The 19,057-nt window shown below is 45.0% G+C and overlaps 1 protein-coding gene across 6 annotated transcripts in view; it reads left to right on the top strand.

Moving 5' to 3' along the window:
* The window catches only part of dom (domino helicase), a 182,152-nt gene that overhangs the window by 134,320 nt on the left and 28,775 nt on the right, over positions 1 to 19,057 (top strand). For 5 of the 6 annotated variants that reach the window (XM_075889019.1, XM_075889017.1, XM_075889018.1 and 2 more), the window contains exons 28-31: positions 4,898 to 4,933; positions 6,215 to 6,374; positions 9,219 to 9,508; positions 17,060 to 17,287. In XM_075889019.1, coding sequence (XP_075745134.1) covers positions 4,898 to 4,933; positions 6,215 to 6,374; positions 9,219 to 9,508; positions 17,060 to 17,287 — 714 coding nt within the window. The remainder of the gene's footprint in view (positions 1 to 4,897; positions 4,934 to 6,214; positions 6,375 to 9,218; positions 9,509 to 17,059; positions 17,288 to 19,057) is intronic. The other variant, XM_075889020.1, reaches the window with a different exon arrangement.

Below are 19,057 nucleotides of genomic sequence, written 5' to 3'. Positions count from 1 at the left end.
CAGCCTTTGTCGGAGTTGTAAACACGGCAACTGTCGCACAGCTGCAATGAGACGACCCCGAACTAGAACCCATAATACGTTTTTTAGAGGGTCGCACTTCGGCTGTACCTAGACTGTTTGCGAGAGCGCTTTTTTCATTTTTCTTGCGCAACGATATCCTGTATAAGATGAACTTCGCGCCTCACGGAAATGACTACTTACTCGTCGTCTCAACATCTCTAAGGAGCGAAGTATTACAGGCGTGCCACGATGAACCAACATCCGGCCACTTGGGTTACACGTGTACATTGTGCAGAGTGAGGCAGAAGACTACTGGCCAAGACTGACAGCGATCGTTCAACACTATGTTCGGACTTGCCTTGATTGCCAGCGCAGAAAAGTCCCACCCGTCAAACCAGCAGGCCTCCTCCATCCTATTGACGTGCCTGTTACTCCATTCGCTCAAGTCGGAATGGATCTTTTGGGCCCATTTCCAACCTCATCGGCAGGTCGCAGATGGATTATAGTAGCCACAGGCGAGCTCACTTGTTACGCCGAAACCAAGGCTCTGGAGAGGGGCACGGCAAGTGAAGCAGCCCAATTTTTCGTAAAGAATGTGGTGCTGAGGCATGGCGCTCCGTCTGTGGTAATAACTGACAGGGGAACTGCATTTGCAGCCGAACTATTACAGACGGTTTTAAGACTTAGTGGCACATCCCACCGGCGAACAGCGGCGTATCATCCGTTAGCGAATGGTCTTACAGAGCGTCTCAACAAGACACTTGCGGATATGCTCTGCATGTACGTCGATGTGGAGCATAAAAACTGGGACGAGATCTTGCCGTATGTCACGTTCGCCTATAACACGGCTCATCAAGAAACAACAAGAACAACGCCATTCTGCCTTCTTCATGGTCGTGAAGTTACCACTATGCTGGATACTGTGCTGCTGCACGAGTGCGAAGACGCCGAAACGGATGCTGATTATATCACTCAGCTCGCCGAAGAAGCCCGACAACTTGCACGCCTACGTATTAGTCGCCAGCGGGACTACGTATAAAGACGGTACAACCTTTGTCACCGACCAGTCTCCTACGAGCCAGGAGAGAAAGTTTGAATATGAACTCCTATTCGGCGCCGTGGCCTCTCAGAAAAACTGTTAAGACGGTACTTCGGCCCCTATAAAGTTCTACGACATCTCAGTTTCATTAATTAAGAGGTGGTTCCTGATACTGCGCACTCCTTAAGGTGTCAAAGGTATGCTCTAGAAATTGTGCACGTGGTACAGATGAAGCCTTATTTCTCCGAATGAACTGATGCGTTTCCAACGAGTACAAACCACTTTGATTATAAAGCATTGGGATGATGCTTTCTTGAATGGGAGGCTAATGTCACGACTAAAGGCCAGACAAGAAGACAGAGGATGACGAAGTGATGAGCGTGGACAGCACCCACGGTTCCTCCGAGGAAGACGATGTCGAAGCGGCTGCTCTTTTGTTCTGTTAATACAGACCTCGTTTTTTTTGGTCGCACCGTCGTCCTGTATCCTGTTATTTTCACCTCGCGACAATATACATCTATTCGTTCATTCTCAATACTTTGTAATTTTCAACAAATTAAATTTGAAGCGAAGCGAATTCGATTACTCTACTATTCGTTTGAATATTCAAACCATTCGAATATTCGCACTAGGCTACATTTGACGATTCAAACTGCGGAACTGAAAGCACCATCCATTAGTTTTGAAAGTATAGTTATGGGAAATTTTAGTTATTTTCACTTTTGCTTGTAGAGCACTGTCTTGGCTTATGAGACGGTAGCGGCAACTTTTGAAGGAGTTGCGTTGGCTTGTATCGCACATGGGGGACAGTAGAATAGTTTGGGGCTTGGAATGATGAAACTGCAAAAAAAAGGACTATAATGTTTTAAATTTTGAACAATCCTGATATGATGTCGGATGCTGCTCTGAAAGGTTCCTCAAGTATGTGTTCTTGAAACAAGTCTCAATTGTGGAGCTACATTCATGTTGACAGGGGATGTATGAAAGTTGTTAGGCAACACTCGTTATCTCTGAGAGGGAGAGATTTCTGTTGTAGAGTGCTTTGCTTCCACTTCTAATGAAGTTGCTACTTGGACCTTTGGTCTTTTCGTTAGAATGTGTAGCATTACACTTGAGAGATGCTGAAAGTAGCCAGAAAATAATGAATGTGCGCTGTGAAAACGTATTAACCCTTTAAAACTCTAGCTGTCACAGACACAGAAGTGTTGAATGGAACCAAATAGCGAGATGCTTTAGGAAGATAATAGAGAGAATGCTAAAAAAAAACTGTAGAACAAAGTAAAGAAAATGGTTGTCCATGTGGGGTCCCACAATCTCTGCTACAGCATATGCAAGGCAAGACCTGTCCAGTAGAAACAATCTTTGGGCATTCCTGTACGATTGTGTAGCTTAGTTACACAGTTAATGAACTGAGAATGCCGAATCGCTCAGGAAACAAGCCCCACAGCATTTGTCTAAAGCAAGAGGGAACTTCTTTGCAGAGAATGTTCAACTGGAGGGAGGGAAGGCATAATTTTTCTACTGTTCCGATTTCTTGCCAGCTGGGAGGATTTCTTTACGAGTTGGGCTAACAACGTTAGATCCTGTGCTAGGCTTGTGTAAAAGCATCACTACAAAGTTTCATTTTTATCTTAGGTTACGTTACATTATAAACTTTAAACGACAGTTTTTCTCTTGGAGTGGACGAAACACAATAGAAGTGCACATCAAGATACATTGGTGGGTTAGTGCTCGATACGGATGAATGTGCCATTGTTTTCTGAAGATAGATAACCATGGAATGGAGCTAGGGATGCAGATATGAGAAAGAAGTGCGGATTGGATGCCCTCCTTTGATATATGTGGAAATGGCTGCAACGAAAATACTCTAATGAGGTGTTGGTTAGCAATTGGTCTGTGACAACAAGCATGTTTCGTATCGTGTCAAGATGAAAGACGAAACTGTTTCTTCAACTTTAATGGATTTTTTTTTTTTTTGGTAGTGCACTTGGGGTCAATTAGTCCACATTATGCAGCAGTACTTCAGATCTCTTCTCAACAGTCCTACTGACCTGCCGACTCATAGGGTGGTTAGCTTGTTGACACAGAACGTGGTCGCAGAGCTCATCGGCAGGGCATGGGGTTTCTTCATTGCGGCAACATGTTCACTCTGCTCTCAGAGAACGATAATTTCGAGATATGAATTGTCGGAACCCCGAAATTCTTTCTGGGCCGGATATCTTCAGTGTCGTACTCAATTCTAGTGTAACCGACTGCCACTTTTAGTGTTCAGATAAGGTGAGGTATTTAGTAATGGTGTGTTATGGTTGAGTCCGGGCTTTTTTTTCTGTATAGACACCTCATGAAGGGCTAGGGGTAGCGTGAAAATATTTAATAATGGAATTTGTTGCATGGTAGAACTTGATGGAATATTCCGTTGGAAGGACATGCCAAGACTTCTTTCGCAGAGCAAGGAAGCTCTAGCTGTTGCACACTCGCGTCTCAACTTGACTGATTCCGAGCAGGTACCAAAGAAGTGTGGTAGATAATGCCCAAACAAGCAGATGCAGTGTACTTCCAGTGCACATGCCAGACTTATCAAAGCCTGAAACTGTGCAAAGCCTTTTGCAAATTCAGCGGAAATTGGTGCTCGCCTGAAATTTGCTGGGAATGTTATGATGGCAGTCAAGGGAAGTCCTGGTACAAAGTATAATTTCTCAGAGACACTGCAATAAGAGTAAATAAAGGAAAATTTTGGCAGATACCTTTGCCTACGATGTGTACGTGCACACATGTACATTCAGACAGAAAAAAAAAGCACTCTCAAAGAAATGCAACAGAATAACCAGCCACCACAACTTGCACTGTAGCTAAGCACAAAATGGCTGACCCAAACATTTCCAGGAATATGCGGAACACAGCACTATAATAGGGAGGATGCTGCATCAGATGCATGAAGTACTTTGAAAGTGTTATCAGCATTGGCCACTTGCATTAGAAAATTGAATGCAGCACATAGATTACAATCATGCAAAGCAGGCACATTTCTCATAAGTACGACCTCCGTGCCACATAGCTGTCATTGATGTTAGAAGGATAGGAAAAGGTGGGGTTTACTGTGAAATTTATTTTTGAAGCTTGAGCTGTATAGACATGATGGGCTATGTGTTGTGCTGTTGATCCTGCTCCTGCTACTGAAGGGGCCTGTGCTTTTGTATGTAGGGCTTGCCTTGTGACAAAATGAAACTTCACTGACCTTTTGATTTCTATATAGTGCAGTTGCTGGTAGGCATCTTCATAAGGTGATTCGCCCCGCCACGGTGGTCTAGTGGTTAAGGTACTCGGCTGCTGACCCGCAGGTCGTGGGATCAAATCCCGGCTGTGGCGGCTGCATTTCCGATGGAGGCGGAAATGTTGTAGGCCCGTGTACGCAGATTTGGGTGCACGTTAAAGAACCCCAGGTGGTTGAAATTTCCGGAGCCCTCCACTACGGCGTCTCTCATAATCATATAGTGGTTTTGGGACGTTAAACCCCACAAATCTTCATAAGGTGATTCGAAATCAAGGCTGCTTCTTCTCCTCTTCTGCATCTTTCCTGCAGTGTTGCACTGCCCCATATAGACTCCCGAAAATTCTGTGGAGCCTTTGAATCTTGCTTTTGTGTTTGGGCAGGGTATGTAAAACTTAATTGACCCATTGCACTCAATGACGTATATATTTCAGCCCGTAAATATTGTCACTTGTGTTGGCATGATGAGACTGAAATGTGAGCAAGATGCCCTTTGCTGTACTGGTTCACACGTTACTTCTTAAGTACCCCTATTAGCCGATCACTCCTCAGTTTATTCCTCTCTCCCCTTTTCCTTTTTCTTTCTGCAGATATACATCTCTATGAATGGGCATGAACAGATGCCGGTAAGTAAGCTTTGCAAGAAGCTTCTAAAATCAATTCAGTGGAAAAATTCTTCATTTATCGGAAGAAAGTGAACTATCCCGTAGCCTTGGCAATTCAGATTGGTTTGCCATTGATTGCAGCAACTTCACGAAGATTCAAAATTCGTTACACAACAGAGGCATTAACAAAACACATGCGAATTTCAGCACAGGACTAAGAATGAACACAAGAATATAGGTATATACATATATATATATTTCTAATAAGAAAGTTGAACTTGAAATACACCAATGTCTCATCGACATTTTGATAATTAAGCTAGTACTTTTTGAGTTACAAATATTGTTAGACTAATTAGTTTCTAGTTATTACCAAAAAAATTTGTAGCAGCTATTTCAGTGTATTGGGAAGAATATTCACTCGGTTCGCCTCGAGTAATGCTGTTTCTCTTTTTTTTTAAATCGTGCTACTTGAGAATTGAGACACCCTCTATATTTCCATTAAGAAAGTTGAACTTCAGAAAAATATATATATACCAATGTTACATTGTCTTATGGTATTGTACCATGGTATGTATCTTTCAAAAAATGAAAATAATAAGTCAATGATGCCTAACCAGCTGTCAACTAAATGAACCGTTCTGGTCTGGGATTTAGCTCTTGAGCTTATTTTAGCTAGCATTTTTTAATAGCTCTTGGGCATTGGGAAAGTACAGCTGGTATTATGTAGCAATTTCGTAACAGTTTGGTGTCACTGTTGTAATAATTTACACTTGCACTTTGTACAAAAGCTTGTTTGCTTCAGATTTGTTATAGGGCAAAAACGGGCAGAGAGTTAAGGATGTGTAGCATGTACTCCTTAACCTCTGCTCCCATTTCGTACCGTTTGCAGTAATATGGCTTGTTTGCCATACTTGACATCATTTTGCTTTAAAGGACCTTTTCTATTGTTTTATTTGCTTAAATAGTTCATACTTTCTAAAACAGGGAAAATAACAACCACCCGGTTTTTCGTTAGACGTTTGATTCTGCAGATTCAGTGTTCCAAAAGAACACGCTGTTGATTGTTCACTGGCTGGCTACACAAAAATCATTATGTGCAAGTGTTTATCTGTAGTGTCAGCTGAAATGCATTTCTGATGAGCATCAAAGTCATAGGCGTCGGTGCTCTTGACAGCTGAATGTTGTAGCAACAGAGTCACCTTAGCAGGAAGATGTGAGAGGATTCTGTGGCCGTTTCTTTCCCTCTCGGCAACTTGGAATGACTGTTTCTCCTCTTTGCCCTTAATCAATTTCAACCAGATCTGGGCACCTCCGACACCACCTCAGGAGGAGAATGATCTGTACATAGACTACAGCGTGGGTTTTCTCTACGAGCCATCCGTCATGTCGGAATCTAGCCTGCCCGCTGTGTATATCAAGAAGGAGGCCAAGAGGCTGAAAGTTGACCCACTCTCCACAGGTTAGACGTCACCTTCATTGTCCTTTTATGCGGCTGTCTATAAGACGATTACGGTTGTTGGAGGATTAAAAACAATGTATAGAAAATCGTCAACATTGCACTTAACGTATTGCTAATAGACTTCAGGCTGGTGCACACCGGCGACTAGCAGCGGTTGCGCGACCATTTGCGACTGGTCGCAAACAGTTGCGAACAGTTGCAAACGGTCGCAAAGCGACTCCTTTGGCTACTCGCTTCCTGATCGATTTTTCAGTCGCGCGACTGCAGTCGCAAAGCTTCTAGAGCCAATCAGCGATGCTCAATTTTTGTTTTTTTTTCTTGTTTTTTTATTGCACTGGCCTCCTGCCGCCAGATACAAAAGAGTGCGTTCCTCTGGGTCTGTGGCACCATAACCACTATGGAATACTTGGTTTGGAGATGGCGGGGCGCAGCAGCTCGAGCAAAGTGTCGAATTTACGTGGCTGCATTCGCAAGAAGCTAAACACCGTCAACGTAAAGAGAAAATAAATTGTGCGTTATCTTTCCCCCATATTCAGAATCGTTTTTTGTCTTGAACTTGACTTGTCACCCCCTTCAATGCAGCGCGTTTGGAACTCGTTTGTGCTTCATGCTTTGGCAAGGACTTAAAACATCGCGTTTGAGACGCGTTTGTGCTGCATTGGAGGCTGTGGCAAGTCGAGATAAATTCAAGAGCGTTTCTGAACGCGTACGACTCTTGGAAATACTCCTCGTCATCTCAGCGCAGCTCGGGAAGCAGGCGGCTTGCATGACCGGCCAAGTCTCGCTATCGAAAGAACGGCCACACCCACCACCGGCTTTTTTTCCTTGGAGGCATCTGTGCTGCCAGCGCTGACACCATGGCACAGCGCACCAGCACCATTACAATCTCTTGTTCTTCGCTTGCATCGAACTCCTTGACGCTGTTGGGAACGCTGTGCGAGAATGGACGAAAAACAATAAATGTGGCACGCTCGGTTTGCTCCGCTCACTGAGCTGGCGGCGATCAGCTGATCGGTGCCGGTCTCTAGAGTTCTCTCTGATATGAGATCCGGATGTGAGTCTCCAGCTTTGCGACTTCCGGTCACTCGCATGCAACCTGTGCCGGTGTGAACATCAGTCGCTTTTTGGTCGCCAGTCGCGAATGGTCACGCGACCGCTGCTAGTCACCGATGTGCACCAGCCTTTACACCTCATTATAAGAAAGTTGCATCTTGCAAGAAAATAAGTTTGTTATATCCGAAAACTTGTTTTAAATGTTATTCCTAACATCGTATCTATTGCAAGACTAATTTTCATTTACTTCGTTGTAAATAATATTTTGTTATATCCATATTCGTTATATTGGGGTATGAGTGTAGTATGGTAGATTTTCAGTAAACAGAAATCTCTTTACACGTATAATCGCTTAGTGCGTGTGTGTGTGCATGTATGTATGCATGTGTGCTTGTGTATGCGTGTGCTTATGATTGAGTGAGTGAATGGAGCTACCACCTCTGATATGATTGGTTTCATACCAAGATGCGGCAACCCAGTTCATCTCTTGGCAAATAGAACTCCTGGTAAACTGAAAATATTTTCTTGGTCACTTCAGGTTACGTCTAATGAGGGTCTACTGTAGTTGCGGTTGATATTGGGTTAAGAGTGCTTCACTGGAAATTTTTTCATGGCTACATAACAGTGCAGTAATGTGGCCTATATGTGGTCATGAGCACGAAATAAGGCTGCTCTAGCTTATTGTGAAGCCAGAAGAAAAAAAAAATATTTCAGGTGTAATTTAGCTAAAAAGCACTTGGAGTGCTCATTCTCTATTACAAGGAACTTTCATGTTGCATGCTTCTTAAGGATATTTATTCTTGTTCGTATTGTTTGAGAAGAGGCCACGCGGATCACTTCTGAAGCATTACTACTAAAAATCGCTAATGTGAAACCAGGGAGTAACTGTTATTTAATCATGTGCAGAATAAAGAATCTAGTATTTGAAGGGGCCCTAAAACACTTACCCCCGTATTCACAAACGCTCGTCGACTCGACTTTCACCCTTCACTTGACAGAGTTGAGCACTGCGCCGCTGCTCAGCTAAAAATGGCGCTGTGCTACTCTGAAATCGAAGCAGATTATGGCTGATATGCAGTGACTTGTCCTGCCTAGAGGCGGCGGCGCTCCCATCGGCTTTCTCGAGTGAAGATGAAGCGTTGAGCGAAGGGACGTTCTAGAATACGGCAGTTAGAGATCGAAACTTAGTTGTGGTGTTGTGCATGCGTCTTCAACAAATGTGTAGCCACTAAACTTTTTTGAAATGGTGCCGTAATGGTAGAGTTGAATGCGCCTGATCATCTAAAAGAGGTCCTCGCCCGTATCACTATTCCATTCGCTATGCTCTGTTCTAGGAGGCTCGTGTCTCCTCCTAGACGAGTGCTCCTCATTGTGCGAGGAGGAAGAGCGACGAACACGCATACCTATGAGCAGACTATTAGTGGATGACATAAACAGACCAGAATGTTGACATCATGGCTAGCTCTGGAGATTACTTAAAGGTCCAGAGAGAAGAAAAAAGTTGTTTCCTAGAATTTGTGATGACACTGCGGCTGGTAGCACTGCCATGTTATGCATTGTTTTTCGTGCTGTCATTCTGATCTTGATGAATGTGTTAACTCTAAAAGTTCTGTTTGAGAAAATTACTGGAGGTGGTTTGAGACACTTTTGAGTTTCAAGTAATGCCGACAACATCTACACGCTATATTCTGCTGAGATATTTCAGTTGGGCCATAGTTTTTTTCAGCAGCAGGTGGGGTGGATGTTTGATGGATGCCTGGCTAAACTGCTTGCTGCACCTTTGTTGTGCAGTGACAGCGGCACGCAAGCAGAAGAGCCGCAAGGAAGATGCCGTGCACATCCCGAAGTCTCTGTTCGATCGGCCGACGGCGGCCATCTTGAAGATGCGGCGCGAGGCCAAGCTCCAGAAAGTTAAGAACCTGATGGTGTGTGGGGCCGGCCAGCTGCCCCCCAAGGGCCTGACTTCTTTGCCCTCACGGCCACTTGCCCAGCAAGGTGGCTTCATGGCGGCTCGCCCGATCCTAGACCTTTCGCCCGACACACCCGAGTGGCTGATTCATGAGGACTGGGCAATTCTACAGGTGAGATTAGGAGTTCAGGGATCCCACTTCTGTGCCAGCTGCACCAAAGTGCGCCAAACGAGACTTGCTGCGCCAGCCTGATGAAATAGATGGAAATTGCACCAAACTGCGCCAAACCGTTCATCTCAGGGTTCACAACCTGTGGCCCGCGGGCCGCATGCGGCTTGCTGGGCAGTTTTATCTGGCTCCCGGCACGACATCAGAAATAATAAAATCGCTAGGCACTCCAGTCGTCGCAGTATTTAATTATAAATAATGTTTTAATTACTGGAGATAGCATTCGAGTCTAATGAAAGAATTCTTTACCTTCCTGCGAACAGGCCTATAACACCTATATACTAGGTGTTAAGATGATGACAGCGACTACATCTCCGCTGCTACGCTCTGCGTTGTAGCCTCAGCGTGGCCAGCACGTGGCAAGAAAGAGGAGCGTTCCCATGTGAAGAGAAGTAGATCGGCGTTTAAAAGATAACCAACACTCTGCCGCAGCTTTTTTTTTTCTTCGCGCGCGGCGTTGAAAGGATAAAAGGTCTCTACGTGTCAGGGACGGAAAAGGGGAAAGCGTGGCACTGGCGCGTCACAGATCGGCATTTGAGAGAGAGTCAACACTCTGTGGAGGTGCTGCGCCGTACTTGCTACCGGGCCGCAAAAATTGGGTGCCTTTCTTCCTCTTTCCTCTTCTAACCACTACTACCACCACCACTACTCCGCGACAACTCTTTTTTTTTTCCTATTCCTCCGCACGCGACCTTCAAAGAAGAAGGGTTTATACGTGGCAGGGACGGAAAAGGGAAAAGCGTGGCGCAGGCGTGCACCAGATCGGCATTTGCATACCTGCCAACTTGTCCGATTTTCCCGCAAAATGTACGAACAAATTTCGATTGCGCATACGATTTTACGAATTTGCCTGAAATTTACGAAAAATATTTCATTTCCGATAGAAAAAAATAAATTTAGTAAAATAGCATGGGCTCCGCAATTGGCTACGACGCATTTCCATAGCTGGTCGTGGAGGCTGCAAAAACCACGTTGTGCTATATTCAGCCACCAGAAAAGAAAACTATATGTGTTGGTGTTATCATCACATACTTTCGAAGTCTCCCACATTGTTCGCGAAACTCCCGGATCGCGACCGTTTCTTCCGTGCGTAGGTCTGCCATAAAAAATCTCCCGAAAAACAAAATGTGTGTCCAAGATCTTGCTGCATTGACGAAAATGCAGGCCAGTCCGCTCCAGGCTTTTTGCGAGCCCACCGCACTATAAACGAATTTGAGAGGCGTTCATCTAAACTTACACTTGAGTCTCTGTGATGCGAAACCACGACAGATACAGATTCGTGAAATTGTCCAGCCAAACTCATGTGTTCATTGAGCCAAAATTCGAATGTTTCGAACATTTTTTCTTATCACGGCGTGTGATATGAACTTTAGTACGGAAACCGTCGAACGAGGGCCGATCAAGAGCAGCTTGCTCGAAGCTTCGGAAGCGCACGTGCGACCTGCACACGCACTGTCTTGTACATTGCGTGTGGTTGTCTTCGTCACAACCGCTGTGGACGAAACTGCGGTCGTTCGACTCAATCATGTATGGTGACGACGTTGCTGACAGAACTCCTAAAGTATGTGAGCGGCCAACGTTCGGCCAGCCATAGCAATGCTGCTCTCTGCAAACTCTGTGGAGAAAGCCGTGGTAGTTGCGACCATAGATACATAAAACGACGTAGTTTTGAAAGCACGTGGATTGAAAACAAAACTGCCGTTTGCCGCCAATTGCCGCGCACAAAACCGTGGTCGCAGCAATGCGATAGCGATCTACAAGCTCAAAGGGTACGTGGCTGACGCAGCGGTAGGACGAAAGGCGGTATAAAAAAAGGCTAAAAGCATTTTGCTGTTCCTGTCCAAAAAATCTAGCAGGGAGCATAGCCAAAGCTTTGGCTTGCACGTTCGCGGCAGCCAGCTGCGCCATCCCATCCGTTGACGTGTGTCTCAGGAAGACAAATGCGAGTTGTTGTGACGAAAATATATTTTGGTAGTTGTTTTGATGACGCGAAATTTTGGCTGGGAGCATTTGCGCTCCTCCTTTTAGACTCTCGCCTTGGAGGAAAATTCTACCCTCTTGTGTTGGGCCACTTCAAGCCATTATAAAACCACAGTCCCCCCACCCCTTTAATGTTTTTCCCGACGTTTTTTTTTTTTGTGCCAAAAATGGGGGAAAATGATTCAGCGCGCTGATTTGTCTTACGGCGGCAAAACGTTATTATGCTTGTCGCTAAAGGCAAATCTATGACAGCTACGAATTTTACAAAAAGTCGGTAACCCCCCACACATCCCTCCCCGCTCGGGAATTTGACGTATTTATCTGTTGCAAGGTTGGCCAGTATGCATTTGAGAGAGCGCAAACATTCCGCTCCAGCCTTTCCTTTCTTCTTTATCTTCTTCGCGTGCAGCGTTGAGGTGTCAGAGGTGCGCGCCGTGAGATTCGGCGTAGTGCTGAGAGCATTCTCGTGGCAAGGTATGTTCGAATTAATCGTCCCAAGTGCTTGCGCATGCGAATTACAGGGCATTTTCGCCAATTGGAATACACATAGCCTTGACGAGACCACAGCGTCAGTTCTAATTAAGTTGAAGTTCAAATTAAGCGTGTTCAAATCAATGAGATTCGACATGAGTAAATTACCATTTCATAATTCCAAAATCACCATGCTTGCCACGAGAACTCTCTCAGTAAGCTAAAAAACGCACTAAAGAAAATTCGTGTGGCTTCACATAGTTGCATGAATGCATCAATTGCTCTGACCTAATAAATTCTGATGTCTTTTTACTATGTCCTACATAGCTCTGACTTCTGACTTCTGGGATGGCTCTAGACTTAACATTCTAAGTCTTGAGCGAATGTCGCTTTGAGCGAATTACTTTGAGCGAATGTCGCTAAAGTAAAAAAAATACAGATTGAAATTTGTGGTATCATGTGCAGAGATATCAGTGCGAAATTCAGAAGTAATTTATAAATAAATGTATAACCGATATTTTATCTCCAAATGATGAACCTGAGACGGGGAAAAGAATGACGTGAAAGTTCTCGAAGTGTTTCACAACCTTGCAAGATCCTTTGTTCTAGGTCAGCGTCCATTTAATATTGAAGTGTTTCAGGTACTTTCTTCTCTGAAGTGCTCCATTATGAATATATACCTATGCCAAAGTACTCCTGATAGTAAGATTACCTGCTCCAAAACTAAAAGTTTAGTGCTGTAAAATGCTTCTAATAGCAAGATTACCTGTTCCAAAATGCTCCAAAACAAAAATTTTACTGCTCCAAGGTTCTCCCAGTCGCAAGCTTACCTGCTCCAAAACTAAAACTTTACTGCTACAAAGTGCTCCAAAACCAATATTTTACTTCCCCAAAGTGCTCCAAAACTAAAATTGAACTGCTCCAAAAATTGCTCCAAATCGGCAGTCCCCAGTGAAATCACTGGTAGTTTGAACAGGCTAGTTGGTATTCTATAGGCTTGTGTGAATATTCGAGCACGTCTAATATTTGAGTTTGCCTAGATTAGAATTTAAATAATTGGAAATTTCAAAGTACAGTCGCCGACTGTTTATTCGGACTCGACCGGAACAGCCGAAAAGTCCGAATAATCAGCAGTCAGAAAATACAAATTCACTCTAAAAAGAGCACTTTTATAGGCCCTATCGCCCGAAAAACTGTCTAGTCTGCACACATGCACGCTTCCGAGACAGTTTGCTTGGAAATAGAAAATTCCCGAGCCACTTCAGACTGAGGTCGGCCGCCTTCTCCACTTTCTTCGCCATCGTCAGCATCTTGTTGCTCCCACGTTGGCCGCGTTTCTTCACTCCCAACGGCGCAGCAATGGGTAGCATCATAGCCATTTCAACACACCACTGAACACGCAAGAGAGTGAGAACATAGAGAACAAGACGAACCAGGCCTAGCCGCCGAAGCAGCTGACGGACACGCTGACACATGCCAAACACCACAGCGAACAGCTTGGCCGCTCGACTGGCTGAAAAAAGAAAAGAAAAAAAAAAAACGCGCGCCGCACAGTTTTTGAGATCGGCAATGGCGATTTCTGCGTGCATTTTGAAACTGGCCTGACGTCCATCCATAGCTAGTGCAGCATATCAGTGCTGGCAATCTAGCAAACGTATTGTTAACATCACTGTCAGCTTGTAGTGGCGTATGGCAACTCATCCGGTCAGTCAAACGGAGTCCGAATAATCGAATGGCGCACAGTAGGGCGTCCGAATTTTCGGTCGTGAGTTTACATTAGGATCAACAGGGGGAGTGGCGGTGCCATGAAGATGTCCGAATAAACGGGCATGTCCGAATTTTCAGCGTCTGAATAAACGGTCGGTGACTGTATTTGAAATGAACCAATAGGTGTGTAGTAGGTCTCATGTAATTCCCTGTGAAAATGGTTTCATTGCAGTGGAAAGGTGTTAAGCCATGAAAGCACCTATCTAAATGTATATTATTCTACATGTAACCCCTGTAAAGGTGGTTTCACTGCAGTATAGGAGCTGCTGAGCCGTTAAAACACTTATTTAAATGTACATTAATTTGCAACCTTTCAAAGTAGTTTCACTGCACTAAAGGAGCGATAAACCTTTAAAACACCTGTTCAGAAGAAATCTGCCCTGCCGCAAAGCTCCACATCAAGGTTTAATGAATGTACGTATTATTCTCGCATCGATTCATCATTCTTTAAGTTCAAAAGCTTGTTATGCTGGCTTATATGCTCTAAGTATGGTAAGCTTTAGACCTTCACATATTTTACAGGTTATCACTTGCATCATGATGAAAGTCAAATTCTCCGACTATTCAAAGTTGGTTCTACTTTCTTTGAAGAACAACAACAAAAAAAGGCATTTGTCCAAGGCTTGCTTCAATTTTTAAAATTATTGTGCAGGTTAGTTAGGTCATGACGCTTATGCTCACCTTTTTTTTATATGTGATACAGTCGAGCCCGCTTATAACGAAACTGAGCGTGATGCGGCATCCGTTCGCTGTATCCCGAAGTTCGTAGTAAATGAAACACAGCTTTTAAAAGAAGTTGCGTGTGAAAACACAAACTTTTTTTTGCCTCAAAAAGTCCGTGATGCACGTGTTTCGAAGAACAGAAGTGATAAGGGCGGTCTCGAGTTCATCTAAAATGGCAGGGTGCTCGTTCGCCGAGGCCCGTGGCATGAACTGCATGAGGCACTGGCTCCAAAGTTTCGTCGTTCTCGCAATCCGATTCCTCCAAATCGCTCTCGTCACGTACTTCATTCACTATGCCCAGATCGGTGCACGGTTCCGCAGTGTCGGCATCATCATCGGCCGTAATTAAACCATCGCAACAGATGCCCCACCCGCTCTCCTAGGTCGGAGTCGACGAGGCGCTGCCACAAATTGCTGCTGCAGTGGTCCTGTTTCGAAGCGTCAGGCTTGGCATCGGGCCCGACGCCGACTTCGTCGGCCTCGCAAAAAGAGTTTTGCGCGCATGTAGCCGTCACCGCCGCCCACGAAATATTCACCATCTCCACAGCTGAATACCGGGATGCCCGAAGCGGAAAGTGGGCTGCCAGGTGGTCAACAGCTACGAGCAAGCGCTCCATAACGTGGCACCTAAAGCGCGGATTACGCTCAAGCCAAGCGGTCACACTTTCGATGTTTTGTTGAGCGGCACGAAAAAGCGTGCTAGTTCTCCCGTCGGCCATCATGACTACACACGCACACCAAGAGCGAGCAAGACGCGCACACGCGACACACATGCCAGAACGCGTGAAACAGCTCTGGGCAGGTTTCCAGTAGGAAAACGAAACTAATATGAGCCAGCGTGACGGGCGTCGCGGAGCGGTGGAGACGGGCGAAGGGGTTATGATCAAGAGAGGTGAGCAGACTTGCGAGAGAAAGGCAAGGAGTTGCGATAAAGAGAGGGGAGGATGCGGCGAGAGGACGACCTTACTTGAAAGGTCAGCAAGGTTGCTTGAAAGGTCTGCGAAACTCGCCTGTAGAAAAACTTGGAAAGAGTGCATGGCCACCTGAATCGGTGCGTGGCGGTGTACTCCCAAGAATCCTGTAGACTCCCAAAAATCTGTGGCCGTGGTCAAAAAATCGTTTTGTTCCGCCGGCGGGATTGCATGGCCCCACAAACTTTGATATTTCGTGATTCGTTCCGCGCAAATTAACAGCTGTTTTCGCGCTTCCGCACGCGTGCGGAAGGCATGCAGAGTCGAGTGCAAAGTGAGTGAGAACAAGTCTTAAACATGAAACGAATCGCAAATTATCAGAGTCAGTGGGGTAGTGTACGTGCGTGCACGAGACGCAGACTATCGGATACAGTCGGTAGCCAACGATGTTGGCAAATGTTCTGGTCACTCTTGGCCCGACACCAACGACAGTACCAGCAATCAAAAAAAGGGTAGATGACCGACCGGTCTTCCGAAAGATCGGTGGCAGTGTGAAAACACGGACCTCGTCTGGCGATGGGGGATGCTCAGAGTAGCGGGGGGGACAAAGGATGGAGGGGTGCGTAAGAAAAAGCGGTCGGGGAGAGTGGCGATTAGAGGGGCGCGGAGGCAGGGTCAGCGTTTACAAAAAGAATGTATGGCCACCTCGCCAATGCCTGATCGGTGGTCGAAATTGGTTTCCCGGGAAGTCGGCAGACCGCTGACTCTGTTCGCTGTAACCGATCAGTGGTGCTCAGAGACGGTCGTTGGAAGTGCGATTTCGTGCCATTGAACCAATGTATAATTTCACGGTCACACGGATATTGTTCGTTTTAAGCGAAAGTTCGTTTTAAGTGGGGCCGTTATATGTGGGCTCGACTGTATATACTATTCGAACTTCATTCAAAATTGTTTGACCAATATCACTATTTGCTTCAAACCTAAAATTCACTATTCACAGAAGCCTAGTACTCCATAATTGTATAAACGGCGTGGAAGGGCCACAAAAATTTAGTGTCTGACAAGGACTGGCACTGACGTCAAACTAACTTTTATTACAAGGAACACACACACACATACACACACAAAAAAAGAAGAAAATGAGATATATCGCACACATTATCACGCCAAAAACCTCGGTGAAATTCGGGGATGAGTGAGAACCAAAAATGCAGCAAAATTTATGTGGCATTGCAAAGAGGTAACACATCTATTCATTTGACCAATGAAGAAAATGATTGCTTGGATTTCTGTACGCATGCGACGTCATAGTTTCACTTTATTTTTTTGCTGTTTTCTTAGTTTTTGGTTATTCCCGACTTCACACACAGGCTTTTGGGACGGTCACACTTGGGTGCTGTCTAGTTTTTTTTTTTTTTTAATGTTCCTCATAATAAAGGTCAATTGGAAGCCAGAACCACTTCATGTCAGTTCGTTGTTTATTGTGTCTTTTCCGTGCTGATTATGCAATCTTCTGTTCAGGGGGAGGGGGGAATGAGCTTGCTGCATAGCAAGGAGCTCGGCGCTATAAGCTTGCTGTGCACACAGCGCCACAGTGTTTCTCAACTATGTTTGCTTGGTCTTTGTGCTACACACATTTCAGGTAATCCAGCAGCTTCAGGACATCCCACTGAACTTGACAGTGCTTACGCCGGGCCACACGCCGAACTGGGACCTGGTTGCAGACGTGGTCAACACTGTGAGCCGAATTTACCGTTCGCCGAAACAATGCAAGGACCGGTACGAGAATATCATTGTACCTCGCGAAGAAGGAAAGATCTTGTACGACACCAACCCAAAGAAGCAGAAGAAGACCAAGGGCATTTACAAGGTGAAACTCGCTCACTCGCTCTTCCAGTTTAGCTAACGAAGAAGCTACCAAAACTGAACTGCCAGAAAAATGGCGATTGGCGAGCCAAAGCACTGAAACACGTGGTCAGATGCAGGACAAATTGTTTTTACTTCAGCTTTCTTCTTTCACCGTGTCAGTCTTGACAGGATTTTGTTACTGTTTTCTACACTGGCTTCAATTGTAGGGGTTGAAAATGTCTGTTGCAATGAGCAGTGTGTATGAGAAAGGCAAAGAATGAAACACACAGGACGAGTATTCAACATGTGTGCTGCATTCATAATTGAAACATACCTGATTCTCGGTTCTTCAAAATTTTAAACATGTACTTAGTCTACGGAACGGTGTGACGGTTAGCTCAGGCAAATGCAACCGTAGTATTGCTGCAGGCGTGTCACTAATTTAAGCAACAAACACGTTTCCTTCTCGACATTTATGGTCCTTTCTTTTAACATTGTGCTTTTGATTGATTGATTGACTAGGAACAACATTTGTGACATAAAACAGCCGAACCCATTCATAACGAACTAAAAAAGGCTGCAATAAATCGTCGTTATATTAGTAGTTCATTGTATATCGAATCGCGCATAAAAAGGTCCACATTGAGGTCGAACCATTTTTTTTTTTTCGCCGAGTATATTTATTAAAAAGAGTGCAAACCACCCTTTCGCTGACAAGTTAGAGGGGCCCTGAAACATTTTTTTAAGTAACCATGGAATGAATTCACTGGAAGAGCTTATTGCCTCATGAATTCAACGTCGCAAAAATTTTAAGAATCCGTCCTGTACGAGTGGAGTTACAAAGGTTTGTTGCACGCTGCAATTGCATTCCCTCTTTTCTCGTCTTGACGAAAGCGCTGGAAGTTAAGCAGCGAGGGATGGCAGAGCCACAAAAAAACATCATGCGCGTTTTGTGACCTTGAGCATTTTTTAAGGGCGAAGCTCCTTATGGCGTGGCTTGAGCGTCCCTCGTATGTAACCACCAGTGGCACATACCCGAAATAGGTATAACACTTGACCTCCAAGGTGGTGCCAGTGAGAGATTTCTTCTGTGCGTTGTTTAACAATAAAAAATAGTGCTCAATGTACATGCCAATGGCTGCTAATGGGGAATGAGAGACATGAGCATTCGGCTTTTAGTCAACGCGCACGCTGCGATCCCCATTAGCAGCCATTGGCATGTACATTGAGCACTATTGGACAAGAAAGGGATGCTACATTATACTCGCTGGGTGTAACCTCCTTAGCTTTAGAAAGGTTTAGCGAGCGTTGAGCCACAGTGCCATGAATACAATGAGCTTGTATATACCATGAATGAACTCAAGGTGGTTAAAAATGAGAAGTAGATAGGATAGGAAGATAGGAAGCGCAAGCCGTAAGAAAGTAAAAGCCGAATTCTCCTGTCTCTCATTTCTCATTAGCAGCCATTGGCATGTAAATTGAGCCCTATCTGACAGGGAAAGGTTGCTACGTTATACTCGCTGGGCGTAACCTCCTTGGTTTTCGAAAGGTTTAGCGAGCGTTTGGTCGCAGCGCCATGAATACAGTGAACTAGAATATACCATGAACTCGAGGTGGTTAAAGGTGGGAAGTGGACCCAAAGCGCAGGCCGTAAGAAAGTGTGCGTGTGCCACCTCTCGTTTAGTCCTTGGAATGTCCGCTGGATGGCGGTGCTTCTATATGGGGAATATATGATAAAAAGATGCGAGATGGTGGGACTTGGAGTGTTGAATAGATGAACGAACGGACACAC

The sequence above is a fragment of the Rhipicephalus microplus genome, chromosome 3 (assembly GCF_043290135.1).
Source record: "Rhipicephalus microplus isolate Deutch F79 chromosome 3, USDA_Rmic, whole genome shotgun sequence".
NCBI lineage: Eukaryota > Metazoa > Arthropoda > Arachnida > Ixodida > Ixodidae > Rhipicephalus > Rhipicephalus microplus.
This window is presented reverse-complemented; position numbering and strand designations above follow the sequence as displayed.